Source organism: Arachis hypogaea, chromosome 20 (genome assembly GCF_003086295.3).
Source record: "Arachis hypogaea cultivar Tifrunner chromosome 20, arahy.Tifrunner.gnm2.J5K5, whole genome shotgun sequence".
NCBI lineage: Eukaryota > Viridiplantae > Streptophyta > Magnoliopsida > Fabales > Fabaceae > Arachis > Arachis hypogaea.
The window spans coordinates 143,315,756-143,342,521 of NC_092055.1; the positions used below are offsets into that span (position 1 = coordinate 143,315,756).

Sequence of the window (26,766 nt, forward strand, 5' to 3'; positions counted from 1 at the left end):
AAAGTGAGATCTTTCACTATTGAATGTTTTCTCTCTCAAATTTTTTCTTTGTCCTACCTATAAAATAAATAGTAATAATCATACTTTACCTTCTAAAGTAAAATTTAAAATTTAAAAAATCTAAATCATTTAATTATTTTCAACACGCTTTTATAAATATAGAATTTTGTAGTTTATTCTATCTTTTTGTTTTATTATAAATTTAATTTTAATATAATATTAAAATAAAATAATACTACATATTAATTTAATTACGTAACGTCGTGTCAACACAAATAATTACTTCTTATATTAAATACACGAATAACTATTTAAAAGAATGGATATAATCAAATGACTATATAAAATATTTTATACTATCAACATATTAAAATTAAATTATTTTATTATATAAGTCAAAATAATTAATTTTCTCATTTATTACATAGTTTTTTTTAATATATTTTTTCTTTATTTTCTTTCCTTTTTATAAGGATGTAGTTGACGGCTGACTATTTGACTAGAACATAGTAATTTTTTTAAAAAATAATACTTCATATTCAAATTTTTTTTGTTAATAAAATTTAATTAAATTAATTGTCTAATATAACAAATTATTTATAATCAGTATTATTTTAAATTTTATTATTTAATTTAATTCATAAAAAAACTTAAATATATAATATTATTTTTTAAAGAAAATTTTATTAAAAGTGGCTTACGTAGTTGCTAATTAGTCATTTTCCTTGTTTTTTTTTTTTTTAATCTTTTTATGTTGAACTGAGAACTCATTTGTTAAAAGAAAAAATGAAGATGCTGTAGTAATAATAAAAAGAAAAATCTACCATATTTATCAGTGAAGAGATGGCGCCATATATTTTGGTTCCATGCCGCCATATATTTGGTTCATTCTTCTTTTCATTTTTACGATGGCGCCATCTATTTGTTTCATTCATTTGTCAACTACGCTACTTTACTACTTGTGTAGTTTTTGCTTAGAAAAAATGGTTGAATTCGTTTATAAAATATTATTTATTTTTTAAATTGGTCTCTAAACAAATTTTTAATTAAATTTATCTTTTAAATTTTAAGTTAATCATATTAACTTTTTTGTTATTATTGTTGCTTAATGTGACTTAATTTTACACTAACAATAATACACTTGAATAATTATAATTGACTACTAATACGATAGAAGTGTCACAAGTATGTTATAATATTACTTAACATACTATATCAATAAATTTTGACGTCATTAATAACGAAAGTAATAAAAAAAATTAATGTGACTATTTTAAAATTTTTAAAAGACAAATTTAATTAAAAAATTGAGAATCAATTTAGAGAATGAATAATCTTTCAGTGCTAAATTTAACAATTTATGGGATAATTTAACTATTTGCGTAGTTTATAATACTCTATAACGGACAAAATTTAATATTCAAATTGTATGAAAATTAAGATTTTACATATTTATATGTGCTTATAAATTTATTGAAGTATATTAAGTTAATGAATTTAATTTTGATGTACTGAAGATATAAAATATTTTATACAATTATTTAATTATCTTCGTTCTTTTGTGATTATTTATGCTGTCAATAGAAAATGTAGTTATTTTCGTTACGTGACAATATATAATTAGAAGTACGTGTAAAATTATTTACACTGAACTGCACATCAAACTTAAATTATTAAAATAAAATGAGTTTAGTTTTTTTGTACTGATAGTATAATATGTTTTACACAACATCTAATCACGTCTATTTTTTAATGATTATTCGTGTAATTAAGATAAATGTTAGTTATTTTTTGTTGGTCCATACTTGTTTAAACAGATTAATGAGTTAACCACTAAATTGATCTAAACTGGTTAAAATAATAATTATTTTTATTAATGTGAAATTACATAATTGAATGTACGTCTAAAAGTATTTTATAATGATAATGTATTAAAATTAAATCTAATTAATATATTTAATTTAACCCCTATTTAATATAGGTGTCTAATAATGCACAATAATTATAGCTTGTTTGACAAGATAAATTTATCATTTTCATTTAATATTATGAAAATAAAATTTTAATTGACTATTAATATGATAAGTTTATAAAATTAAATTAAATTAATTTTAAATTTATTTAAATTTGAGATTAATTTGATTTAATTTTATAAATTTATTGAATTAGTAGTCAATTAAGACGGTCACATATGTATTGTAGTGTTACTTAATGTGACATATCATCAAATTTTGACGTCACTAATAATGATCGTAATAGAAAAACTAATGTGACTAACTTAAAATATTTAAAGGATGAATTTGATTAAAAAAATTGAGAACCAATTTAAATAATGGGTGATTTTTCAATGACGAATTTGACTATTTTCTCAGTGATTTAACATGTGTAATTTAAAATACTCTATAACAGAGAAAAATTTAATATTCAACAAAACAACAACAACAACAAAATCTTGTCCCATTAGGTGGGGTCGGCTACATGAATCAAACGACGTCATTGAGCTCTGTCATGTATCATGTCTACAAAGAGACCGTTAACATGTAGATCTCGTTTGACCACCTCATGGATGGTTTTCTTAGGTCTTCCTCTGCCTTTCATCCCTTGTCCATCTTCCATCTCATCCACCCTCCTAACTGGGTGTTCTGTCGGTTTTCTTCTCACATGTCCAAATCACCTGAGACATGATTCTACCATCTTTTCCATAATAGGTGCTACTCCAACTCCCGCCCTTATATTTTCGTTCCTTATTTTATCCAATCGCGTATGACCACTCATCCATCTCAACATCTTCATCTCTGCCACACTCAACTTATGTTCGTACTCCCCTTTGGCCGTCCAACACTCCGTACCATGAAGTATAGCCGGTCTTATAGCAATGTGATAGAATTTACATTTAAGTTTTAAAGGCACTTTTTTGTCGCATATAAAACCATATGCACTCCGTCATTTTGACCAACCTACTTTGATCCTATGATTTACATCTTGTTTAATCTCTCTATTATCCTGTATGATGCATCCAAGATACTTAAAACTTTTAAATTTTCGTAGGATGTTTTCTCCAATCTTCACCTCTATATTAGGGTTTTCCCTTCTCAAACCGAACTTATATTTCATATATTCTGTCTTGCTATGACTTATGCGCAGACCATACACTTGTAGAGCTTATATCCATAAGTCCAACTTCTTATTTAGGTCTTCCCTTAACTTTCTCATAAGGACGATATCATCGGCAAAAAGCATGTACCATGGCACAGACTCTTGGATGTGCTTTGTGAGTACTTCCAAGACTGATGTGAAAATGTATGGATTTAAGGATGATCCCTGGTGTAATCGTATACCAATAGAAAAATCTTCTGTCACACCACCTTGAGTCTTCACACTAGTTGTTGCCCCATTATACATGTCTTTAATTGCACGAATATATGTGATCCTTACTCGCTTCTTTTCTAAGGCCTCCCTTGGCACCCTATCGTATGCTTTTTCCAAATCAATAAATACCGTATGTAGATCCATTTTATTACTACGATGCCTCTTCATCATCCTTCTTAACGGGTATATCGTTTCGATGGTGAATCTGCCTGACATAAATCTAAATTGGTTATCTGTTACTTGTGTCTCTTTTCTCAACCTTCGTTCTATCACCATTTTTCATAACTTCATGGTATGACTCATGAGTTTAATCCCTCTATAGTTTTCGCAACTTTGTATATCTCCTTTATTCTTGTAGATAGGTACCAAAGTGCTCTTTCTCCACTCTCATCAGACATATTCTTTGACCTTAAAATCTCATTAAAAAGCTTGGTTAACCAGTTGATGCATTTTCATCCAAAGCCCTTATAAACCTCAATCGGGATATTATCAGGTCCTGATGCCCTGCCATTTTTCATCCACTTTAGAGCATCTTTTACCTCAAAGTCTCGAATCCTTCGATAGTAGTCAAAGTTTGATCTTCTTCCATTGTGTATAGCCGACCAAGGCTCGGAAGAGTCTTATATCCTTCATTAAATAACTCGTAGAAATAGCTCTTCCACCTTTCATTAATCTTCTCCTCTTGAACCAGCACCTCTCCATCCTTATCCTTTATGCACTTAACCTGATCCAAATCTTTCGTTTTTCTTTCAGGCCTCTTTGCGATTCTATATATACTTTTTTTTTCTTTCTTTCGTACCCAAAGACTAGTAGATACCCTCATATGCTTTTGTTCTTACTTCACTTACAGCCACTTTTGTCTCTTTCTTAGCCACCTTATATTTTTCTCAATTATCTGCATTGCGGCATAAAAGACCACTCTTTAAAGCACTCCCTTTTTATCTTTATCTTTTCTTGTACACTCGCATTTCACCACTAGGACTCCTTGTCTCTTGGTCCTATTCCTTTAGATTCACCAAAATTTTCTTTTACTGTTCTTCTAATAACTTCTGCCATCTCCCTCCACATCTCTTCTGTGCTTCCATTCCCATCCCACTTTGCCTCTTCTCTTACCCGTCTTAAAAAGCTTCTTTATTCCTCACCTTTCATCAGCCACCACCTCGTCCTTGGGTTCTTCATATGATGTCTTTTTCTCAACTTTTACTCAACGCGAAAACCTATGACGAGTATCATATTTTGTGTTGTCAAACTCTCTCTCCGGAATAATTTTACAGTTAATGCAAAATTTTCGGTCGACTCTCCTCAACAAAAAGAAGTCGATTTGAGAGCTTGTCATGCCACTCTTATAGGTTATAAGATGTTCGTCTCTCTTTTAAAAACATGTATTTGTGATGACAAGGTCAAAGGTTTAGGAAAAGTCTAAAATAGTTTTACCCTCGGCATTTATCACCCCGAAACCATGGCCTCCGTGAATACTTCCATACCTAGTCACTTCTCTTCCAACATGGCCATTTAAATCTCCTCCTAAGAAAATCTTATCTCCCGAAAGTATGTCTTGGACCAAACTTTCTAAATCCTCCCAAAACCTATATTTTGTGTTGTTCGTCTGAACCCACTTGCCGTGCATAGGCGCTAATCACATGAAAAGCACCTTCCTCCACCACAAGTTTGATAGAAATTATCCGATCTTTCCCACTCTCTTTACATCCACTACGTACTTCTTTCATTGCTTATCCACAATAATACCAACCCCATTCCTATTCTTCACCTTTCATGTATACAAAAGTTTGAAACCGGACGTATCCAACTCACTAGCCTTCGCACCAACCCATTTTGTTTCTTATAGGCACATAATGTTAATCTTCCTCCTTGTCATGGTGTCCACCACCTCCATGGATTTTTCTGTTATGTTCCATGTCCCAAATCTCAACTTTCTATCGCTCCGATATTTACCTTTTACTTTGTGAACTAACTTATTTACTCTCGTCTGTTCACGAAAACGCGGGAACTCTTGCTCATTTAACACTACATCTGGGCACTAATACAGCGGCTCTTACTCATTTGACACCGTACTCAATGACCTAACTTTAGCGCAATAATGTATTTGATTCATGTCATGCGATTATTCGACTATGTTTTCATGTTGGTTGTCGAAGACCTAACACAACCTTCCTCCTTTATCTGAGATTGGGACCGGCTATGTACCGCAAGTATAGCATAGGCGGAGTTAAAAAAATTTAATATTCAAATTGTATGAAATATTAAGAATTTACATTTTTATATATGCTTAAAAATTTATTTAAGAATATTAAATTAATGAGTTTAACTTTAATACACTGACAATATAAAATATTTTATACAATTGTTTAATTATATTGTTCTTTTGTGACCATCTATGTGGTCAATAAATAAAAAAAAGGTCGTTATTTTCGTCACGTGTCAATACTTAATTGAATGTACATGTAAAACTGATTTACACACGTTTTTTATGTATCAAAATTAAATTTTTAAATTAATGTGAGTTTAATTTTCTTGCACTGATAGTATAAAAACGTTTTACACATCATCTAATTACATCTATCTTTTTGAATAACTACTTACGTAGTTAATGTAAATGATAGTTATTTTTTTGGTTAGCCCACAATATTGTTCAATTCGGCAGGCCAAAGACTAATCTGTCGCAGATCGGAACTCTGTTTAAATATTTGTCGTTGGTCAATATGTTATTGCATGCACAATATAAAATTCGAACTCCTGACACTTAAATAAACTAGTGAACTAATCACTAGACTGACCCCAGTTAATTAAAACAATAGTTATTTTTGTTGATATAAAATTACATAATTAAATACACATCTAAAACTATTTTACATTAATAATAGAGTAAAGTATCGTTTTTGTCCCTAACGTTTAGGGTAAGTTTCAAAGTTGTCCTTAACGTTTCAATCATTCTATTTAAGTCCCTAACGTTTCAAAATTGACTCAATGTTGTCCTGCCGTTAGGGATCCGTTAACAGAATTGACGGCGGGACAAAATTGAGACAATTTTGAAACGTTAGGGACTTAAATAGGACGAAAACGTTAGGGACAAAAACGATACATAAAAATAAATTTTAATTTAATTTTATCTTTCAATAATATTAATTTTTTACTGTACATAGTATTCAATTATTTTTTAATCACATCTAAATAAATTACACTTAATCACAATACTTTTATTTTAAATAAATTTATTTTTTATAATTTTAAAAAAAATTTGATACATTAGAGACAAAAGGTATAATTTATATTTTATTGTATATATATTATTTTTTTCTTTTCTGCAAGTTTATATACTAGTTATTATACAAACATTTCATGATAACTAACAATCTTTAATTAAGAGTAAAATTATAAAAAAATAATTTATTTAAAATAAAAGTAATATGATTAAGTGTAATTTACTTAGATGTGGTTAAAAAATAATTGAATACTATGTATAATAAAAAATTAATATTATTAAAAGATAAAATTAAAATTTATTTTTAGGTATCATTTTTGTCTCCAACATTTTCGTCTTATTTAAGTCCCTAATGTTTCAAAATCGTCTCAATTTTGTCCTGCCGTCAATTCTGTTAACGGATCCCTAACGGTAGGAAAAAATAGAGTTAGTTTTAAAATATTAGAGACTTAAATAGGATGATTGAAACATTAGAAACAACTTTGGAACTTATCCCAAATATTGAGAATAAAAACAATACTTTACTCTTAATAATATATTAAAATTAAATTTAATGAATATATTTAATATAGCCGTCTAATAAATAATAATGCACATTAATTATATTTTGTTTGATAAGACCAATTTATAATTGTCATTAATATTAAGATAATAAAATCAACCCTGTTTAACGGGCATTTAATTTTATTATTGGGAAAACAACCATATTACATCATTCAAAAATAAATGCAAAATAGAAGAAAAAATGTTTTTATTTTAAATGAATATATAAAAACATTTTTTTAATATTTAAACGTTAAAATGGTTTTTGAGATTGATTATTTAGACTAAAAAAATCTTTAAAATTTTAATTACACTATACATATCTCTAAAATTAAAAGAATTGCACATTTTTATCTTAGACTAGACGAAAATGGCGTTGCTTTATTTTTTGCACTGAATTATTAATGAAAAGGTGTTATTTAACTTTAATAAATTGTAAAATGCCTTATCTTCGATACAAAAATGTATGATTATTAAGATTAAACGATGTCGTTTCATCAAATATTTAACATCAAAACAAAAATAACACCGTATTTTTTAGTCTGGTATAAAAAGAACATGTCAGGTCATTCACTTGTAATTAAAATTTCTAAATTTTTCAAATGCAAGAGATTAATCTCATAAACCACTTTAAATTTAACTATTTTTCTTTTAAAATAAGAAGATTCGAACCTACAATTTTTTAAGTGAGTATGTGAAAATTATACCATATAAACTTGAGTGTTCTTTGTTATTATGAATAACAAGCAAATTATCTAGATATTAATTTTTTTTAATACAATTACAATTTAGGTTATGAAATTTAATTTTAAATCTATTTTTAGGTTTTCGGGATCACATATTCCATTTTAAAAGATCGAATATAAAAATAAATAATCTTTTTAAATTATTTTCTTTTTTTACCCTTTTAATTTCTCGTATTGGTTAGTTAGTCCATGTTAATTTTCACATAACACTAAAATATTAATTATTCTCTTCAACTTTATAGTTATTTTGTGTGGCAAAAATTGTTGTTTCTATCACTATCTATTTTCATTGTTGCTTCTATCATTGCTTTATTTTAACTTTGATTGCATGTACTTTACAAGCACAAGATGAAAGAGATAACATTGTTGTTCCAAAAATAACGTTTATTTACATACATAAGACAATAAAACATAAAATTATACTTTATTGATGATATATATAATATTTTAAGATATTAAATTAATGTATTTTATATTTTTTTAACAAAAAATACAAAAAAATTAATAAAAAATATAACATATTTTTTATTTTTTGTTATTTTTACTGATTTTTATAATTATATTTTTATCAATATTTTTTTTTAATTTTATATAATAAAAAAATATTTTCATAAATTATTTTTTATATATAATTTATAACAAAATAAAATATAAAATATTAAATTTTTGAATCCCGCTAGGAAGCCAATATAATAAGTATATAATGTGTACAATGGTTGATCTTTTGCCCCAAAAAGAAGACGTAATCATCTGCTGTCGTACAGATTCGAACATTTAAGGTAAAATACTACTAATTTATCAGACACAATACACTTATACTATCCAGAATCACCATTTGAATACTAGGGATAATAAACATCTGATATCCTACTTAATCAAATATTCAATTTAAAATACTTGAAATTATTCACACAAATACACCTTTACTATTCTAAAATAAGTATATGTGAACAACTTTAAATAAACATCCGATACTTTAATTTTAATTTAAAATTAACTCCCATATGCATTGTATGAAACATGTATTGACTCCCTATACTTCCTCTTAATTTTTATATCCTTATATTGTATGTTTTATTCTATTTTTAAAATCAAATGCTACCAAAGTCTTTTTGGGTTCAATTTTATGAATATGGAAGTCTTGCATGTGATGTGCCCCGATATGGATTCATGGGGTACAAGACAAATCTGTGGGACACTTTTTTGTGAGTGTCAAGATGTAGAATTCGGACCCTGCGAATTGCTTGATTTAAAAATTTTGCAGAACAAATCAAATGGTCCGATTTGGAATTGAGAAAATTTAAATTTCGAAACAAGGAAATCGGACCCTCCGTGTTCTTTGTCTTTAACAACTCGGACCGTCCGTTTATCATAAAGGAACTCGCATGATCCGAATTCTGTTACTCTAACACTACTCAGATGTGAAACACCTGTATTCTACATATCCCAGTCCAATCTCATTGTTAGGGGTGTTCAAATCCAAACCGATCTAAATTAAACCGCTCATCCAATCCAATCCAAACCGAAAACCGATTAAAACCGCACTAATTCAAATTTGATTGGATTCTATTTTTTGCAAACTGCTGGATTGGATCGGATTTCGGATCTACTTTTCATAACTGATCCAATCCAAACCGCACAATGTACTATAATATTATTATTTTATTATTATATTTACAATTATATTTATAACATGTTCAATTTGTTATACATTTTTCTATTATTCATGTATTATTATTATTTAATAAATATTTTATATTTAAAATATTATTTATTTATTTATTTTAACTAACCTATAATTTTATTTCTATTGTTATGTTATCGTTGGCTTTTTAAGATATGTTAAGACTTGTTATGTCATTGTTGATTAAGACATGTTATATGTATTTAATTTTTTAATTTAAAAAACCGCAAATTCAAACCGCTTGTAATCGGATTGGATTGGATCTTCAAAAAAGTACATCCAATCCAAACCGCACCGCACATAAATTAAGCGTTTGGATCGAATGAATTTTTCCCTTAAAATCGAACTAAATCGCACCGCGAACACCCTACTCATTGTTACCTCGGAAAGTATATATGCCTTACTAGTTACTAGTAAAAAAACCCACCAACTTTAGGTTAAAACAAAAAAAATTATATTTCAATTTCTTGGAAAAAATTAACACAAAAAGAAAAAACGGGGGAACTAAGTACTAACAAGTAACGAGTGATTGCCATGAAGCGCCATGTGTATGGCTTCCAAGCCCAGCCCTCGTCGCTTTCATGAACCCCCCTTTTTCCCCCTTCACTTCCTTTCTCTCTGATTCTTCTCTCTCTCTCTCTCCCTCCCATAAACCTCAAAGTTCCAATCTTTAGGGCACGCAACAGTGCAACACGGAAATAGAATGAAGCGCGACTACTATGAAATCTCCGACGACGAATGGGACCAACACGAAGAACAGTTCAAGCCCTCACGAATCCTCAAGAGACCCAACTCTACTCCTCCTTCTCCTCCTCCCATCGAGTCCTTCGCTTACAACAACAACAACAACAATTGCCATGACGAGGACGACGATTGCGTTGAAATCACTCGCGCTTCCGCAGCTTTTCCGGTCGAATTGGACGATCTGGAGGATGCTGACGTGGATAACAACAATTCCACTGCAGCTGCAGCCCCGAATCGTGGCCGTCGGTTCATCATCGACGATGACGACGAAGATGGCGAGGAAGAGGAAAGTAATCAGAATAGGAATAGGAATGTTGCGGAATTGTATGAAATAGGGTCATCTTCTTCGGAGGAAATTGAGGAAGAAGAGGTTATGGAAGGTGATGTGGTTGGTAGGGCTTTGCACAAGTGCGCAAAGATATCGGCGGAGCTGAAGGGGGAGCTTTTCGGGTCGTCGGTGACTGCATGCGACAGGTATTCTGAAGTGGAGTCTTCTTCAGTGAGGATCGTAACTCAGGTGTGCTTTCAAAGAGACTAAAAAGATGGCGCATTGGGTTTTTATTTCTAGGTTTTGGGAATTTTTGTGAGATAAAGTTAAGTTTTTTTATGTTTGTGTGTGTGTGTGTGGTTTTGATTTTTGAATAGGACGATGTAGACGTTGCGTGTGGGTATGAGGACGAGGATTCGGATTTTCAACCTCTACTGAAGCCGTATCAGCTTGTTGGTGTCAACTTCTTGCTTCTACTGTATCGGAAGCGGATTGGAGGAGGTAAGTTGTAGGGTTTTGGAGTGTTCTTTATCGGAAGTATGCATTGCTTTGAAGATGTTTCATTTCTACATTTTTTTTTTATTTTTTGCATGATGCTTGTCTCAAAGGGGATGATTGGTTGCATGAGGGGGGAATGCATGTAGAAATCTTGACGATTTTGAAGGTTTTGTCTTGATCTTCTTTTTTCTATCCAAAAAGACAAAAGAAGAAAGGTTTTGTGATGATTAATCATTTTATTCTATCTTATTGTATTGTAAAACTGTGAAACATACTAATTTAAGAATATAATTTGTTAAAAAATAATTTATCCCTGTTCTCTTTTCCTCCAAAACCTCATCATAAGAAAATTTTGCCCCTTGTTTCCCTATTTTTTCTTATTGGACCTTTAATTATGTAATGTCTGGTGACTTGTTTCATCTCATCATGTCCAAAATTTAAGTTATTTTATTTGATTTTATGTTTCTTATGGTAATTATGCCATGAGTTTGTGCATTAGAGATTATTTGCTGATTGTGATGAGTCTCATTCTTAACATTTGATTTTCATGTATGGCACAGCCATATTGGCAGATGAAATGGGCCTGGGCAAAACTGTTCAGGTATGTTCTCGTCCATTTGGTTTGATTATGCCTTCATTTTTATTTTTAATCATTGACTTATTAGAGTAAAATCTGTTATTGTCTACCAGGCCATTACATATTTAACTTTGTTGAATCACTTGCATAATGATCCTGGTCCACATCTCATAGTATGTCCTGCTTCTGTTTTGGAAAACTGGGAAAGGGAACTAAAGAAGTGGTGCCCGTCAGTTTCTACTCTTCAATACCATGGGGCTGGACGAACAGCATATTGCAAGGAGTTGAACTCCCTCTCGAAGGCAGGGTTGCCTCCTCCATTTAATGTTCTTCTTGTGTGTTATTCACTTTTTGAACGGCACAGGTTCGTTTGTCTACACAGAGATGCCATTTCTACAAAATATTCCGGTGTTAACTACATGTTTATAATTTATATTCACTCTAGTCCACAGCAGAAAGATGATCGTAAAATATTGAAGCGCTGGAGGTGGAGCTGCGTGCTGATGGATGAAGCTCATGCTTTGAAGGACAGAAATAGCTTTAGGTGGAAAAATTTGATGGCTGTTGCACGGAATGCAAACCAACGATTGATGTTGACTGGGACACCACTTCAGAACGATTTACATGTACGCATTCTGTTTAATTGAATGTCATTGCCAAAGTCTTGTCTTTTGATTTTCTGTCCATTTAACTGTTTCGTGTTACTGAACAAAACAATCCTTTGGGTACATTAAGAGCATTATATACCTTTCCTTTTCTTGGAGGTTGCGTTAGAAAGGGGAAATAAGTGGCATTGCTTCTTAAAGCCTCTGTGACCTAGTTATATTCCAAACATCTCGAAATCAGAGGTTTTAGGGTGATTAAGAAAATATTTTGCTATGGTTTTATCCTTGTTGAAATGGAAATATTATGTACATCATTTATAATTATTTTCAGTTACTTTTATGATGAGTAAAATTGTAAAGCTCATTTCTCTTTTAAGCACTTTCAAATGAAGGCAATGTTAAAAACCTCTTCCCTTGTTTCCTTAAATTCCTTCCCCATTTATAACCTTCCCTTTTCTTTCCTTTCTCAAATTGCACTCACCTTCAATGACAGATTTTCTAACAAGCAAATTTTATGGGACAGGATTAGATGCCTAGCTTCTATTTGGTGCAAAGCTTATGATTTGAAAGTTTGGAAGTTCTGGTTTAGTGTTTCATAGATAAATTTTGTTTTGTTTTGCTTTTGCATAAGGGATCACTTATCCCCACATTTTGTATTATCCTTCTTCTTGTCTTTATGTCTTAATGAATTTTATTTTAATTCTCTTTTTTTATAAAAAAAGAATCCCAATTCGTATAGCGGAAACTTATCTCCAATTTGTAACATCTTTAAATAAATTCTTCTTTTATCCCAGAAACTGTGCTTACTATGTAAAAACACTCAACATGGCAATGCCTTTGAATGTCAGCTAAGTAAACCCCATTAAAATGACCATGTGCTGAGCATCAAAGGGAAGCCAAAAATTAACCTTATCTCAATGAAATCAATAGTCAAAAAGGAATAATTAAGAATCCTATAATTCTTTTCCAACCACGAACCGAGCCAGAGTAGTTGGTCTTTGGTAATAGGGCCTGAATGCTGGTGGGAAACTAGAAGTTTATAGGCCACATAATGCAAACTTCCATGAAATGTATTGTGCGATGAGCTCGGGATAAGTTATATTTCTAGTTTCTAAACCGAAAAGTGTACTTTGGTGCATTTGGTTGGAGTGTGCAACTCTTTTATTTGGACAAGCACCCTAATTGGTATTTTGCTAGCTAAAGATATATAAAATAATTTTTTTGCTGAAGTAAGTATGAATTTATGCAGGAGTTATGGTCGTTGTTGGAGTTTATGATGCCTGATATTTTTGCTACTGAAGGTGTTGACTTAAAAAAGCTGCTCAATCCAGACAATAGAGATTTAATCGGTCGTATGAAGTCTATATTGGGGCCATTTATTTTGCGGCGTTTGAAATCTGATGTAATGCAGCAGCTTGTTCCTAAAATACAGAAGGTATGTAATATGGTGCTAGAGATTAAAAGAACAAACTGTATTAGTGCTACCATCCAAGACATTGAGATCCCGCTGCTATTGATATTTAATGCATTTATCAGTTAAATGGAGAAAAATTTAAACTCATATAGTAAAATATAGAAATAGAAAGAAAATAAAGATTCGAAAAACCTTATTGATTTACCCATATTCATGTTCACATCACTACTAGGGTCTATGTATATCTCACCCACCATGCTTATTTCACTGAGTTTTTAACTTTTTTTTTAACAATATAACCTTGATTTTATGGTATGTTTGTCATGTAATGCAAAGTTTAATCAGGCTAATATTGTTATTGCAGGTTGAATATGTTGTAATGGAAAAGCAACAGGAAAATGCTTATAAGGAAGCCATTGAGGAGTATCGTGCTGTCTCACAAGCTCGGATAGCCAAGTGCTCTGAGCTTAACACCAAATCTGTTCTTGAAGCTCTTCCACGCCGACAAATAAATAACTACTTTGTTCAGTTCAGAAAGGTTCTAGATTACATTTTATTTTTTGAGTTATAATATAGACAGTTATCTTTGGACATTAATATAGCATTCTATTTATTTATTTCTGTACTATCGTTCCAGATTGCTAACCATCCCTTGCTGATACGGAGAATCTATAATGATGACGATGTCATTCGCTTTGCTAGGAAGTTGCATCCAATAGGTGCTTTTGGTTTTGAATGTACTTTAGACAGAGTTATAGAGGAACTTAAAAGTTACAACGACTTCTCTATTCACCGGGTAAATCTTCTACCAAGGGCATGCATTTCCTCACTTTGCTAGCATCTTCAAGTGTTTGTTTCATACTATTTACAAGAAAATCTAACCACGTTAGATCAACCCCAATTTAGTTCGTATGATCAACTTTGGAGCACGGGCCACAAAAGTGGCAAACAGTGCATAACTACTTATAGTAAGGAGACTTGATCTATTCGGATCATAAAAGGTGCATGCCACTTATCTGTAATAGATTCACAAGAGAGAAAGAGCCACTAATAGCCTCTTGATTATCCAAGAGAAGGAGACACAATATAATTAGTAATTTATTATATCTGAATCCTAAACTCCTCTCAAATCAATACCTATATCTATTGTTTTGCCGACATTTTAACTATAGCCTTGATTGATCTGCCTGACATTACCAGACTACTTTATGTGGGTTATGGTTTCTTCTAATCTTTTCTTATCTATTCTTTTATCCACCACAACTCATTGTTTCGACTGCTGCCTAACATTCTCTGTCATCATTTTCACCTGAGTAGTGCTGGTCAGTTCCTTGTGAACTCTGGTTATCAATATGTGTTGCACAAACATTTGTGGAAACAAGTTTGGCCTACAAGATGATTGTGCCTAATGCCTGTGCTTTTTGTCTAAAGGAAAGGAAGTTTATGCTAAATGATTGCATACGATTGGTTTTATTTGTTTACAAGCTTTTACATGATGTTAACTAACAAGTTTCATTTTTTTCCTTTTTTGTTGTTTCTGTTTCTTTTGTTGTGCTAGTTTAAATTTCAAGCTGTAAATTTCTTATTTGCAGCTTTTACTTCACTATGGTGTCAATGATAGAAAAGGGATACTTTCCGAAAACCATGTTATGCTTTCTGCAAAATGTGGGGTATGATTCTTCATTTTTTTAGGAGTCTATATTTTTTATAATCTCCAACTATACATGGCTAGCATAGTTGTCTGCTGAAGTTGAGCTACTCTCTGGATAATGTAGGCCTTGGCAGAGCTTCTTCCTTCACTAAAGAAGGAGGGTCATCGTGTCTTGATCTTTAGTCAATGGACGTCAATGCTTGACATATTGGAGTGGACCTTAGATGTCATTGGGTTGACCTACAAACGACTTGATGGAAGGTACTGCTACTTTTGGCATTTAAACTTTTTCTGTGATATAATATTAGGTGTTTTTTGGCTTGCGTATGTGGAATATTTTGTTTGTGACTTAAAATAAATGCAAATTAAGAAAATAATTGATCAGAATGAGGATGCATGCAATCTAGTATTTTCTTTTTGTAGTTTAATATTATGTGAAAGAAGTGTTGTTGTAAAAGCGTTGAAATGGAATGAATATTTGGATTATAAGTGGAATGATGGATTTGGTGGAAACAGATACATAATAAGTGCCATTTCCTGTTTGTTACGATCTGTTTTGTTTTTGGTTTTCTTTTTTTTTTTGGGCTACATATATCTTTAAGTGGTGATCGGTTTCATGGCAGCAATGAAGCTTGTGCTATTATTTGAAATGAAACATCCATCACTGCCGTAGTTATTGTCTATAAATGTTGTGTGCATGACTGTATGTACATGTCATAAATATGTTTCTATTTTCTTGTTTTATTTTTTAAAATTCAGAAAGCAGTTTAGAAGCTGTTTCTGCTTCGGTTTATACTTTTTTTTTCTTTTTTGGTCGTCTCTTCTTGTTTCTATACTTGTTTAATGTTTGGTAGTAGAATATGAAAATAACCGGCTGAGTCATGCAAACTAGGAAGTACTATTTGTCACATCTTCAGCAGTCAATATAAAGAAAGAACTGAGTCATGCACTAGTGTGTGTGCATTTTGGCTAGCATTGCTCCATCAAAGAATCTATAAAATCTATAACTGGCCTCTTTTTTATTTTTTTTTAGGAGGAGGAATTTCATTAAGATCAAGAGAAAAATAATAAAAAATAGTGGATAAGAGCAAAAGAACCAAGAGAGTTAGATATAAGCATAGGTTTCCAATCTCTCAACATGTCTGAGAAGGGAAGCTCTTTCTTTATAAAGATCACGTGTTTTATATAGCAAATAGAAGCCATACGTGCAATCATTTACAACCACATTCAACTCTTGGTACTGTAAACTATCCTTTGCTACAACAACTCTATGGATCACAAAGTTGCCTAGGGAATATTATGTTTTATTCCTTCCAGATACACCAAAGGGCTTTCCTTGCTTCAAATTTTGTAGTTGTTCAAACTATGCCAATTTTATTATCCTTTTGAATCTGGACTGATGGAGAGTAAACTCCCTATAATATATTGTTTGTCTGAAATTGGCTATGTTTCCCATGTCACATTAATGGTAGAACTCCATGTGTCACATTAATCCTAAAGTTTCTCAGAGTTGGTCGTGCTCCTTTTCATATATTACTACTATATTAGGTTCATCTAATGAGAGACCCAATGAATGCTTAATTGTTTCTTCATCTCTCTCCACTGATTCTGAAGAGGTGTGTGCAATATGCATGATTGTCAAACTAACCAAATGCTGCGTTCCTCTTATTCATTTAAAATTCTATGTTTTGATTGCCAGTACACAGGTGGCTGAAAGGCAAACGATAGTTGATACATTCAACAACAATACTTCCATTTTTGCATGCTTGCTATCGACAAGAGCCGGAGGACAAGGTTTGAACTTAACGGGAGCTGACACAGTTGTAATTCATGACATGGATTTTAACCCACAGATTGATAGACAAGCAGAAGATCGTTGTCATAGAATTGGTCAAACGAAGCCTGTAACCATATACCGGTATGTGTCCGTTATCTCATTCCTTCACTCTCATCATTGACGAAATTTCTAAAAGTCGAAAACCTCTAAATTATTTGATGGGTCTACTCGTCTGTATTCTCATTATGAACTCTCTTGCAGGTTGGTAACTAGGGGAACAGTTGATGAAAATGTATATGAGATCGCGAAGAGAAAGTTGGTACTCGATGCTGCTGTCCTCGAGTCCATGGAGGAGGTTAGTGAAGGCAACATGCCTGAGAAAACCATGGGAGAGATATTATCTGCAATTTTGTTGAGTTAAAATGTTGAGCTTAAGAAAAGTTTTAAGCATAATTTACCATAACCCCAAGTATTTTCCTTTTGACTCTTTAGTCCTTTTTTTTAATTAAATATTCTCCATTAAGTACCCTTCTTGTATTATCCTTTTGAAGGGTTGGGAGAAATGGGTATTACCTGCCCTACAAATTGGTAAGAATGGCATGCAGTTGTACATGTGCCTTAATATCCATATACTAGTGAGTAGACAGTAGTGAAGGTGAATTATCTTAGTCTGAGTATCAATATGACAATGATTAGAAAGTCATGGTAGAAATTAGCAGATATGTTACACATTTCTCCTAGAGCCATAATGATGAAAGCTTTATGTTGCATTTCATATATTTTACACACTTTTCCTGGTATATCTCTTAAGACAATTATTAATATGTTACATCTGTAATATAAGTTCAACTTAGTTTACTGCATTAGTCCTGTTGAGTTATGTGGACAAGATGTGATAAGTTTTTCTTGTAATCTAGTTAGATATTTGTTCCTTTTCACAAGTGAGTTAATTTACATGTTCAATTTGGTTTGCTCAATATTTTTCACGTTTTGCTCAGTTTTTTTTTTTTCTAGCCTTTTGTCCCTCTTTGCATAGGTTATTCAATATGGGAGAAGTGAAGATTGTCCTTTCAAAAGGCTAGGGAATATTCTTCATTTTGAATTTAGTTTACCTTCTACATCGAATTGACAAAAAAAAAAAAAAAGTAAAAATCCCAAGGCGAAATTGCTTCTTCAAAAAGTGCAATTGGATGGTATGGTGCGAAGCTTTAACTCAAAGCACTTTCCTTATATAACATTCACATTAGAGTCCAAGAATTTCTCACACAATACACAAAGCTACAAAATTATCACTAAACCTAGCTACTTGTAATTGTAGGATGGTGATTCATTATATTCTTCCATCATTTATGAACCTACCTGTAGATTTTTGATAACGGGTAATGCTAGGGAGACAAAAAATACAGTCGAAACTTGTCTTATTTAGCATTTATTAATTGTTACGATAATTAATGAATGCTAAATAAGGCAAGTTATGACTGTTTTTTGCTAATTTTCTTTGGTTACTAAACATTTCCGTTTACGCCCCAATAAAATGAAGGTTTTAGATACTCTACAGTCAAACTCTTCGAGAAGATTTGCTCAAGCGATTTATATTTTTATATACTTAAGTACATATAATAAAATCGAGTTGGGTTAGTCTAGTGATTAGCTAGTCTGTTTAAGTATTGAGGGTTCGAATCCTGTTTTGTGTATGCAGTAATTCATTAATCAATGAAAAATCAATAAATGGAAATCTAATCCACTTGACTTGTCCAGTAATAAATAAATAAATCATAAAAATTCATCATCATTGCATATTTGTATTATCATGTTTGTAAGCAACACACAGTCATACAACCTAAGTACTTAGTTTGGGTTTTGGAATAAAAGGCGGCTCATAAAGTCAAACAAAACCAAAAGACTCTAAGCAATGGAAAATCAAGAAGCAAACCATTGAATGAAGACAAGTTACGAAAGAAAGAGGAAGGCAGCCAAAGGCTGTAAATTTGTTATGTCATTCATTTCTGTTAAAGTTCCTTCTCTTTGCAACAAGCTAATTAAGATCAATATCAATCAATAATATAAGATTTATCAACGTGGTAACTATTTTAATAAGAAATGTTAGGTAATCAACACACTATAGAAAACAGTCCATTAGGCTGCGTTTGTTTCTAAGAACAAAACAGGACAAGACACTGATGGACAGAGACATAAAATTTTGTGTTCTTGTATTCTATTTGGTGATAAACTAGAACAAATTATGAAAATTCAATTTTTTCTCTTTTTTTTTCATTCAAAAAATTTGAGATTAAAAATATAACAATAAAAAATATAATTATGAAAAATTAACAAGAATAATAAAAGAAAAAATAAAAAATAAGTTGTGTCCCTTGTTAGTGTCTCTGTGTCCTTCCTGTCAGGATAGACACAAAATATACTAATTCAGTGTTTCTGGACACATTATCTCTGTCCATATCTCCTCTGGTAAACACAATTTTATGCCTTAGTATCCTTGTGTCCTGTCTCTATAAACAAACGTAGCCCTATAAACAGATTTATCAGCGTATTCTTCTATCTTTTCCGACGGATTTTACCTCGTTACTGATGAAAATTTCCACAAAAATTAGGATTCAAAATTTCAGAATTTTTTATGGATTTTCCATTAGTAATGTGGACTTTAAAAAGCGAGGAACTTTTTTTACTTATATTTAAATCAACACTAGCTGAATCTATTCTTTTACACTAAAAATATTGGTCATCTAACATTCTTATACATATATCTCAATAATTAGTTTTAAATTTGATTCCCCAAATAGAAAAAGAAATCTTTGCTAGAGACCCATTCTTCATGACGATTTCTCAATAATTAGTCGGATTCATAAATCATAATAATATATCCGAATACAAGAAAAAAAAAATAATAATAAAAATAAGAAACAACGATACTACTCTTAGTCTCTCACCAATCAATGATCATCATGCATGCATAACCCTAATCATCATTGCATAATAATAGGCCGTAAGCAATAATCCAAATTGCAAACTAATCAATCAAGTCCGAAAAGTAGGAAGTTTACTTCGTGAAATAATATCCAATAATTAATGAAAAAGTTGGCGTTCTTTCTTTTTCTCACTAACAGTACTCCTAACAAGACTATACTAACAAGTAAAAAGTACCCTTAACCATCAATGATACACAAACTCATAGATTTCATGTCAATAACATAGATATTCAATTTTAACCTATGATGCACGGATACTGACACGGACACGGGATACGACACGACACGGGACACGCTGACATGCGAATTTTAAAATCTTACATGATACGAGGACACGTATATATATATAAAATATAAAGTATTTTTTAGATAAATTGTAATGATATTTTGATATTTTATTGATATTAAAATATAAATTAAAATTTTTAATGTCTTATTTTAATTATATAAAATATTTAAAATATTTTTTGTTTTAATAAATACTAATATATGTTAAGAATAAGACTGGATACGCGGACACGCGATGATATTTAGGTGTGTCTCCGAAGAATTTTTTATTTTTTATTAAGACACGGTTGGACACAGCAGACACGCGTATTGGACGAGTATCGTGTCTGAAATGTGTCCGACACGTGGACACATAACTCAGCGAAGTGTCCGTGCTTCATAGATTTTAACCATTTTTTAAATCGAAATTTAGATATATAAATCTAAAGATCTAGTATTTATATTATTGATACCAAATGCATTAAGTTAAAAAAGAAAGAGAAAAAAAGGGAAATAAAATGTAATATTTAATTTTAAGACTAGATTAGTTATTTGAATCCCTTGAATATATATAGTTCTAAAAAAACCTTTTGATATATATCAACTTAATATCTAAAGCTATTTTTTTATATTATTTAGTCTCTAGCTAAAACAGTAATTTTTTTAATAATAAGTTTAATCATAAATGATACACCTGACTTCATTTTGAATTCTAAATAATAATATATTATTTTACATCAATAATTAACTTAATACTATTATAGAACATAAAGAATCAATCATGCATAGATCTCACATAATTCTTTTACAGACCAAAAAGTATGTTCATATGTATTTTTAAAACTTAAATCCATGTCAAATATCTTTATGGGAGTCATCAATAAATGACATCAAACATATCTTTTAGCCAATAAATTAAACTTAAGAAAATTTTGTTTTTCAAAAAGACCAAACTAATAATATCATGTGTGCATCTTTCTAGGAATAAAAAAAAATAGGTATAGTTTATCTTATTATTATTCCACATATCTGATCTTTTGCAAAGTCATGTCTTTGACACTCATCACATGATGACTTAACAAATTATATTCCTTACAATGTTTTGTCAATATATGCCAATAAACCATTTGTCCATTCAAACACTATTTCATTCTGTCCAGCTTGGTGAGCTCCACATAATAGCTCAAATACTGTTGTCATGCACTTCGCCTATTGTCCTAATACCTACCCATATTCTTCACTAAAATGCCACTCTAATATGTATCACCTGACTTTCTAATAGTTGTCCTCAAATTATTTTTCTTTTAAAAATTTAAATTAATAAAAAAAACATAAAAATAATTATATCTTTAATATGTTCTCTCAATCAATATTTTTTTTTAGTTTGTTTAAAATTTTTATAATTTTTTTCTTTTTCATTTGTCTTATATTAATTTTTTTTCATTCACTTAATATGGAATTTTAGATTATTCGAATATAGAAGTTCTGATAGTATATTATATTCTAAAGAAAAATATTAGAGGATTATCGTAATTTATTGTTTTTAGCTATTACTTTAATTTTAACCATCAATCTAATTTTTTTAGTTTAGTAATCCAAAAAATATTTTAACCCATATTTTTAAGTAGGGTAATGTTAAATAATTAATGATTTTTTGGAATAACATGCAACCACCAATTAAATAAAAACACACTACACCCCCAAATTACCCACTTAAATCTTAATATTAGAATAATCATTCGTACACCTAGTGAAATAAACATCCGATATATCTATTGTTCACATTATTTAATATTTTCATTGTCTACTTATATTTTTTCTTTTAAATTTTAATGACTAATTAATAGCCAACAATAATAAATTCTGATGATCCTCTATTCTTCTATTCTAAAACTCCATGATCTACCCATATTCTTCACTAAAATGCAAAATATATATATATATATATATATATATATATATATATATATATATATATATATATATATTAAGTTGTCAAAAATAGTTGTTACATTAGAATGAGTTGTTGGTTAGCATTTTTATTATTAGAAAAATAACAAAGGGTAAATGATTTTTTTTTTTTCATTTTTCTGGCGTGTTAGTTAATTAGGTTTTTATTATTTAAAATAAATTAAGCTCATGACCCATAATCATAGAAATTAAATAATATTAAGTTTTAATCTTAAGCTCATGAATCCTAAAAATGACATGATTTTAATCTTCTCCCACTTCTCAACATTTTTTTATGACTGAAAGCCTGAATTTAATATTGCTTCTATTTTCTATCAGGCAGTGATGGTGGAGGGTGCTGATCTGGTGATTGAGAACGACAATATTTGTACCAACAAAAATATTCTCATCATACATACTCAAGTGCTGAAGAATCAAATTTGGTTCCTTCAAGGACTATTTCTTTCCAATGCTTTAGTTACCTAATTATAATTGTGTTTTGTGTTTGTAATAATAATAATAATAATAATAATAATAATAATAATAATAATAATAATAACTTTGGTGATATAATTTAGTAAAATTTCAAGTATGCTAAAAATAAAATATTGATGTTTTAGTGATTTTAGTCGTTGATCTAATAATATATGTTATTTCATGATTGATATTAATGGTTAAAAACTTAAAATCACTAAAGCACTACTAGTTTTGAAATATTTAAAAAAAAAATTCATGATTTATTTAAATAAATACAAGTATGGATAATAAATAAAGAAAGATTCTTTTACGACAAAGTCTGAATTCGGCGATCCCTAAGTAACCTAAATTGGCCCCAATAGTATCCAATTGAATACATACACACATTGATATAAGAAAATAATAGGAATGTATTTGTTTTGTGCTTTACTCTAAAAATGGAATGTTGCTAGTTTGCTATATAGCTTAGTTATAGTTATTATGTACATACCCATGCACATGTATATGCTTATGTTTACCAATAATTAATACATATATATATTGGTGGAAACTCAGGTGCAGTCGACTTCACGTGAAGTTAATAGTTAAGAGTCGTTAGATAGTTTGACTGATTTGACTAATTTTTTATTTAATCGTTTTCAGCTATCAACTTCACGTGAAGTCGACTGCACTTATATAGAGGTGGAAACTCAGGTTCAGTCGACTTCACGTGAAGTTAATAATTAAGAGTCGTTAGATAATTTGACTGATTTGACTAATTTTTTATCTAACCGTTTTTAGCTATCAACTTTACATGAAGTTGACTGCACTTGAGTTTCCACCGTATATATACCTACGATTGAAGTCGACTGCACTTATATAAAGGTGGAAACTCAGGTTCAGTCGACTTCACGTGAAGTTAATAATTAAGAGTCGTTAGATAATTTGATTGATTTGACTAATTTTTTATCTAACAATTTTCAATTATCAACTTCACGTAAAGTCGATTGCACCTGAGTTTCAACCGTATATATACCTAGGATAAGATTCTTGTTGATGAAGAGAGTGTAGATGAATTAGAGTAATAAGAGTATTTCCATTTGAAAGGGAAGCCACAAAGAGAAGAGAAAAGAAAAAGGGTCCACACACCACACCCATCTCTCACTCTCAATTCATAGAGAGGGGGACCCCATTTGTTCATATCATGTGTCCTTCCAATGTCAATATCATCACTCTCCTTGAGTCTCCTACAACAGGCAATTCACATGTCTCCATGTGTCTTTAATTAATTTCTTTTTTTCTCTATTAATTAATCTCTAATTATCTCTATCACTTATTCCTTAGCTCTTCTAATTACTAATGTTCATGATGATGAGAATAGAGATTAAATAAGTGATTTATATATGTGCCACTATAGACCCCACTAGCTTAGCTTAATTGTTCCGTCCTCACATATACAAGTATCTTTCCTTTTTTGGGTCCATTATATATTATTCTTTCATTGTGTTCATGTACAAGCTATTCATATAAGATAATAAGCTTCATGCATAATGTAAGTTTATTTGTGTAGTTTTCAAAAATGTTAGGTGCAAATGAAAAATTAATTATTTTGTCTTTATATATAAATATATATATTATTTAATTTATTTTTAATATTATATATATTATATTAATAGTTAATTTTTATATATACTTAATATGGTTGTAATTATTTTATTGGTTTTTTCAATTATATTGTGTTAATAAGAATTGAACAAAGACTTATATTTAATTATTTTTATGTAAATTTAATAGTTAAAAATTATTAAATAATTTAATATATTTAATTGAATTATTATTTAATAAATTTTTATTATTAATTTTACATGTAATATACGACAAGGATAAGAGTACGGAATACGACATAATATACGACATGTAAATATACGAATTTTAAAATTTTATAAGATACAGAGATATTACATATATATAAAATATAAAATAATTTTTAAATAAATTATAATGATATTTTAATATTTTATTAATATTAAAATATAAAATATTTAAAATATTTTTGTTTTAATAAATAATAATATATATTATTTTTAAACTCATTTTAAGAATATATATTAAAAATAAAGTTAATTAAATTGACATATGATAATAATATTTAAATGTCCGTAAGTATGTCCGAAATTATTTTTATATTTTCTATAAAAACACAGTTGGATTATAAATGATAGTATTACTAATGTTTCCAATAAAGATAATGAAAGTTCTTGATATATACTGAAAATAATCTTCAACCTTCAACTATATGTTATATACTGAAAGGAGTTAAGCTACGAAGCAAGGAGGCCTCTCCAATGGCTTCGTGATCCGATATCTTGACGCAATGACGCGTCATATGCGTTGCCTTTACAACACTTTGATGTAATTTGAGAATCAAATCAAAGTATGCCACCTCATCTAACATATCTCTTTTTATATAAATTTATTGCAAAACTATCCTTGTATTCTTATTGTAGGTTATAAGTACAATACACACATTTTTGAAATAATACAATTCTCTATTATAATTTTTTAACAAGAGATTCTTTTCATAATTCTTACATAATTTTGTGAATCATATATACTAAATTATCTATTAAAATTAATAAAAATATATATTAAAATATATAAAATACATATTAAAATAAATTAAATTATACATATATTTATACAAAGATACATAATAATTAATTATGATATATAAATAGCATTTTAATTTTTGACATAAATTATTTTGTACTGATAACTTTAGCAGAATAAATTCTTTTACTATGAAAGCAACTACAAATTTCTTCATTGTATTTGAGAATTCATAAATCAAAGAAAAATTTTACACCAAGAAAAGAAATCAATGAAAAATTTCCTCTTGTGTGTTATTGTCTTGTCCTTCATATTTTTCCTATTTAATTAATCTTCTACTCATCACTTCCATATATATTTTCTCAAGTATTGTTGCACCACATATTATTGAATATTGAAAACTTGATTATATTTATCGATTCCCTTACAAACTGAAGTAGTTTAATTTAGCTTAATAATAAATAAAAGTGATTAATATATAATTCACCTTAATGCGACAAATTGTAGTTTGAAAATTTTTTTATTATTATTTTTTGGTTACCCACGGTATCCTCCAGCCCGACAGGCTAATGACTAATCCGTCGCGGATCGGAGCTCCATTTAAGAGTCTGTCGCTGGCTAATGGATTGCTGCATACACAAGGCGGGATTCAAACCCCCGACACTTGCTTAAGCGGACGAGTGAGCTGACCACTCGACCAACCCAAGTTGATTTGAAATTTTCTTTATTTGATACTCCCTTGTTTATTATTTTCTAGCTTCTCCAAAAATTTTTGTGAGCTGATGAGCTTTTATTTAAATAAATCTGAAGAAAAATATAAGAATATCCATTATTTCAAAGTAGTTAACCTCATATATATGAACAGGATTACATTCGATGAGAAAATACATATAGAAAAAGATAAAAAGCCTATCCATGGTTGGTCAACTCATATATTTAGATGATTAAAGTAAGTTTTTTTTTTTTTCTTTTGTTGAGGTTCTGAATTTCATGCAGCTTGTTATTGACACCTTAGACACATAAGACTACAAGATATGTTTAAAAATAAGTCAATAATTAGCTTTATGAAAACCACTTTCAACAATTATATTTTCAACATCATATTGACTCATTTATTTCTTAAAAATATTTTATCATCAATGTTCTTTTGTGTGTGTCACCATAATAACTAACAATCATATCAACATAAAATAATGACATCAAAAGAAGAGGAAAGAAAATGATAAACTAAATATGATTAGAATTTTTATTTGCAAACACCAAACTAAGTTATCTGTGATTTGAGAGACTCATCATCACAAGAAAATTTATTTTTAGTGGTAATAATTTATTTTAATTTTAGCAATAATAAAAATAATTACTAACACATTTATCGACAATTAAATATTAATCCTCTTATATTT

General features: G+C 29.8%; 1 protein-coding gene across 2 annotated transcripts; it reads left to right on the forward strand.

The window, feature by feature from the left end:
- Positions 1-10,060: 10,060 nt before the first annotated feature.
- On the forward strand, positions 10,061-18,073 carry LOC112782599 (protein CHROMATIN REMODELING 19). 2 transcript variants are annotated; one of them, XM_025825072.3, is made up of 12 exons: positions 10,061-10,823; positions 10,952-11,075; positions 11,633-11,673; positions 11,763-12,013; positions 12,095-12,275; positions 13,504-13,689; positions 14,033-14,206; positions 14,306-14,464; positions 15,261-15,338; positions 15,444-15,580; positions 17,019-17,237; positions 17,358-18,073. In XM_025825072.3, the coding sequence occupies exons 1-12, from the start codon at positions 10,266-10,268 to the stop codon at positions 17,515-17,517; spliced, it is 2,268 nt and encodes a 755-aa protein (XP_025680857.1). In that variant the 5' UTR covers positions 10,061-10,265; the 3' UTR covers positions 17,518-18,073. The 2 variants fall into 2 exon arrangements, with proteins under 2 accessions (XP_025680857.1, XP_025680856.1); XM_025825071.3 differs by having other exon boundaries at positions 11,763-12,275.
- Positions 18,074-26,766: the final 8,693 nt, after the last annotated feature.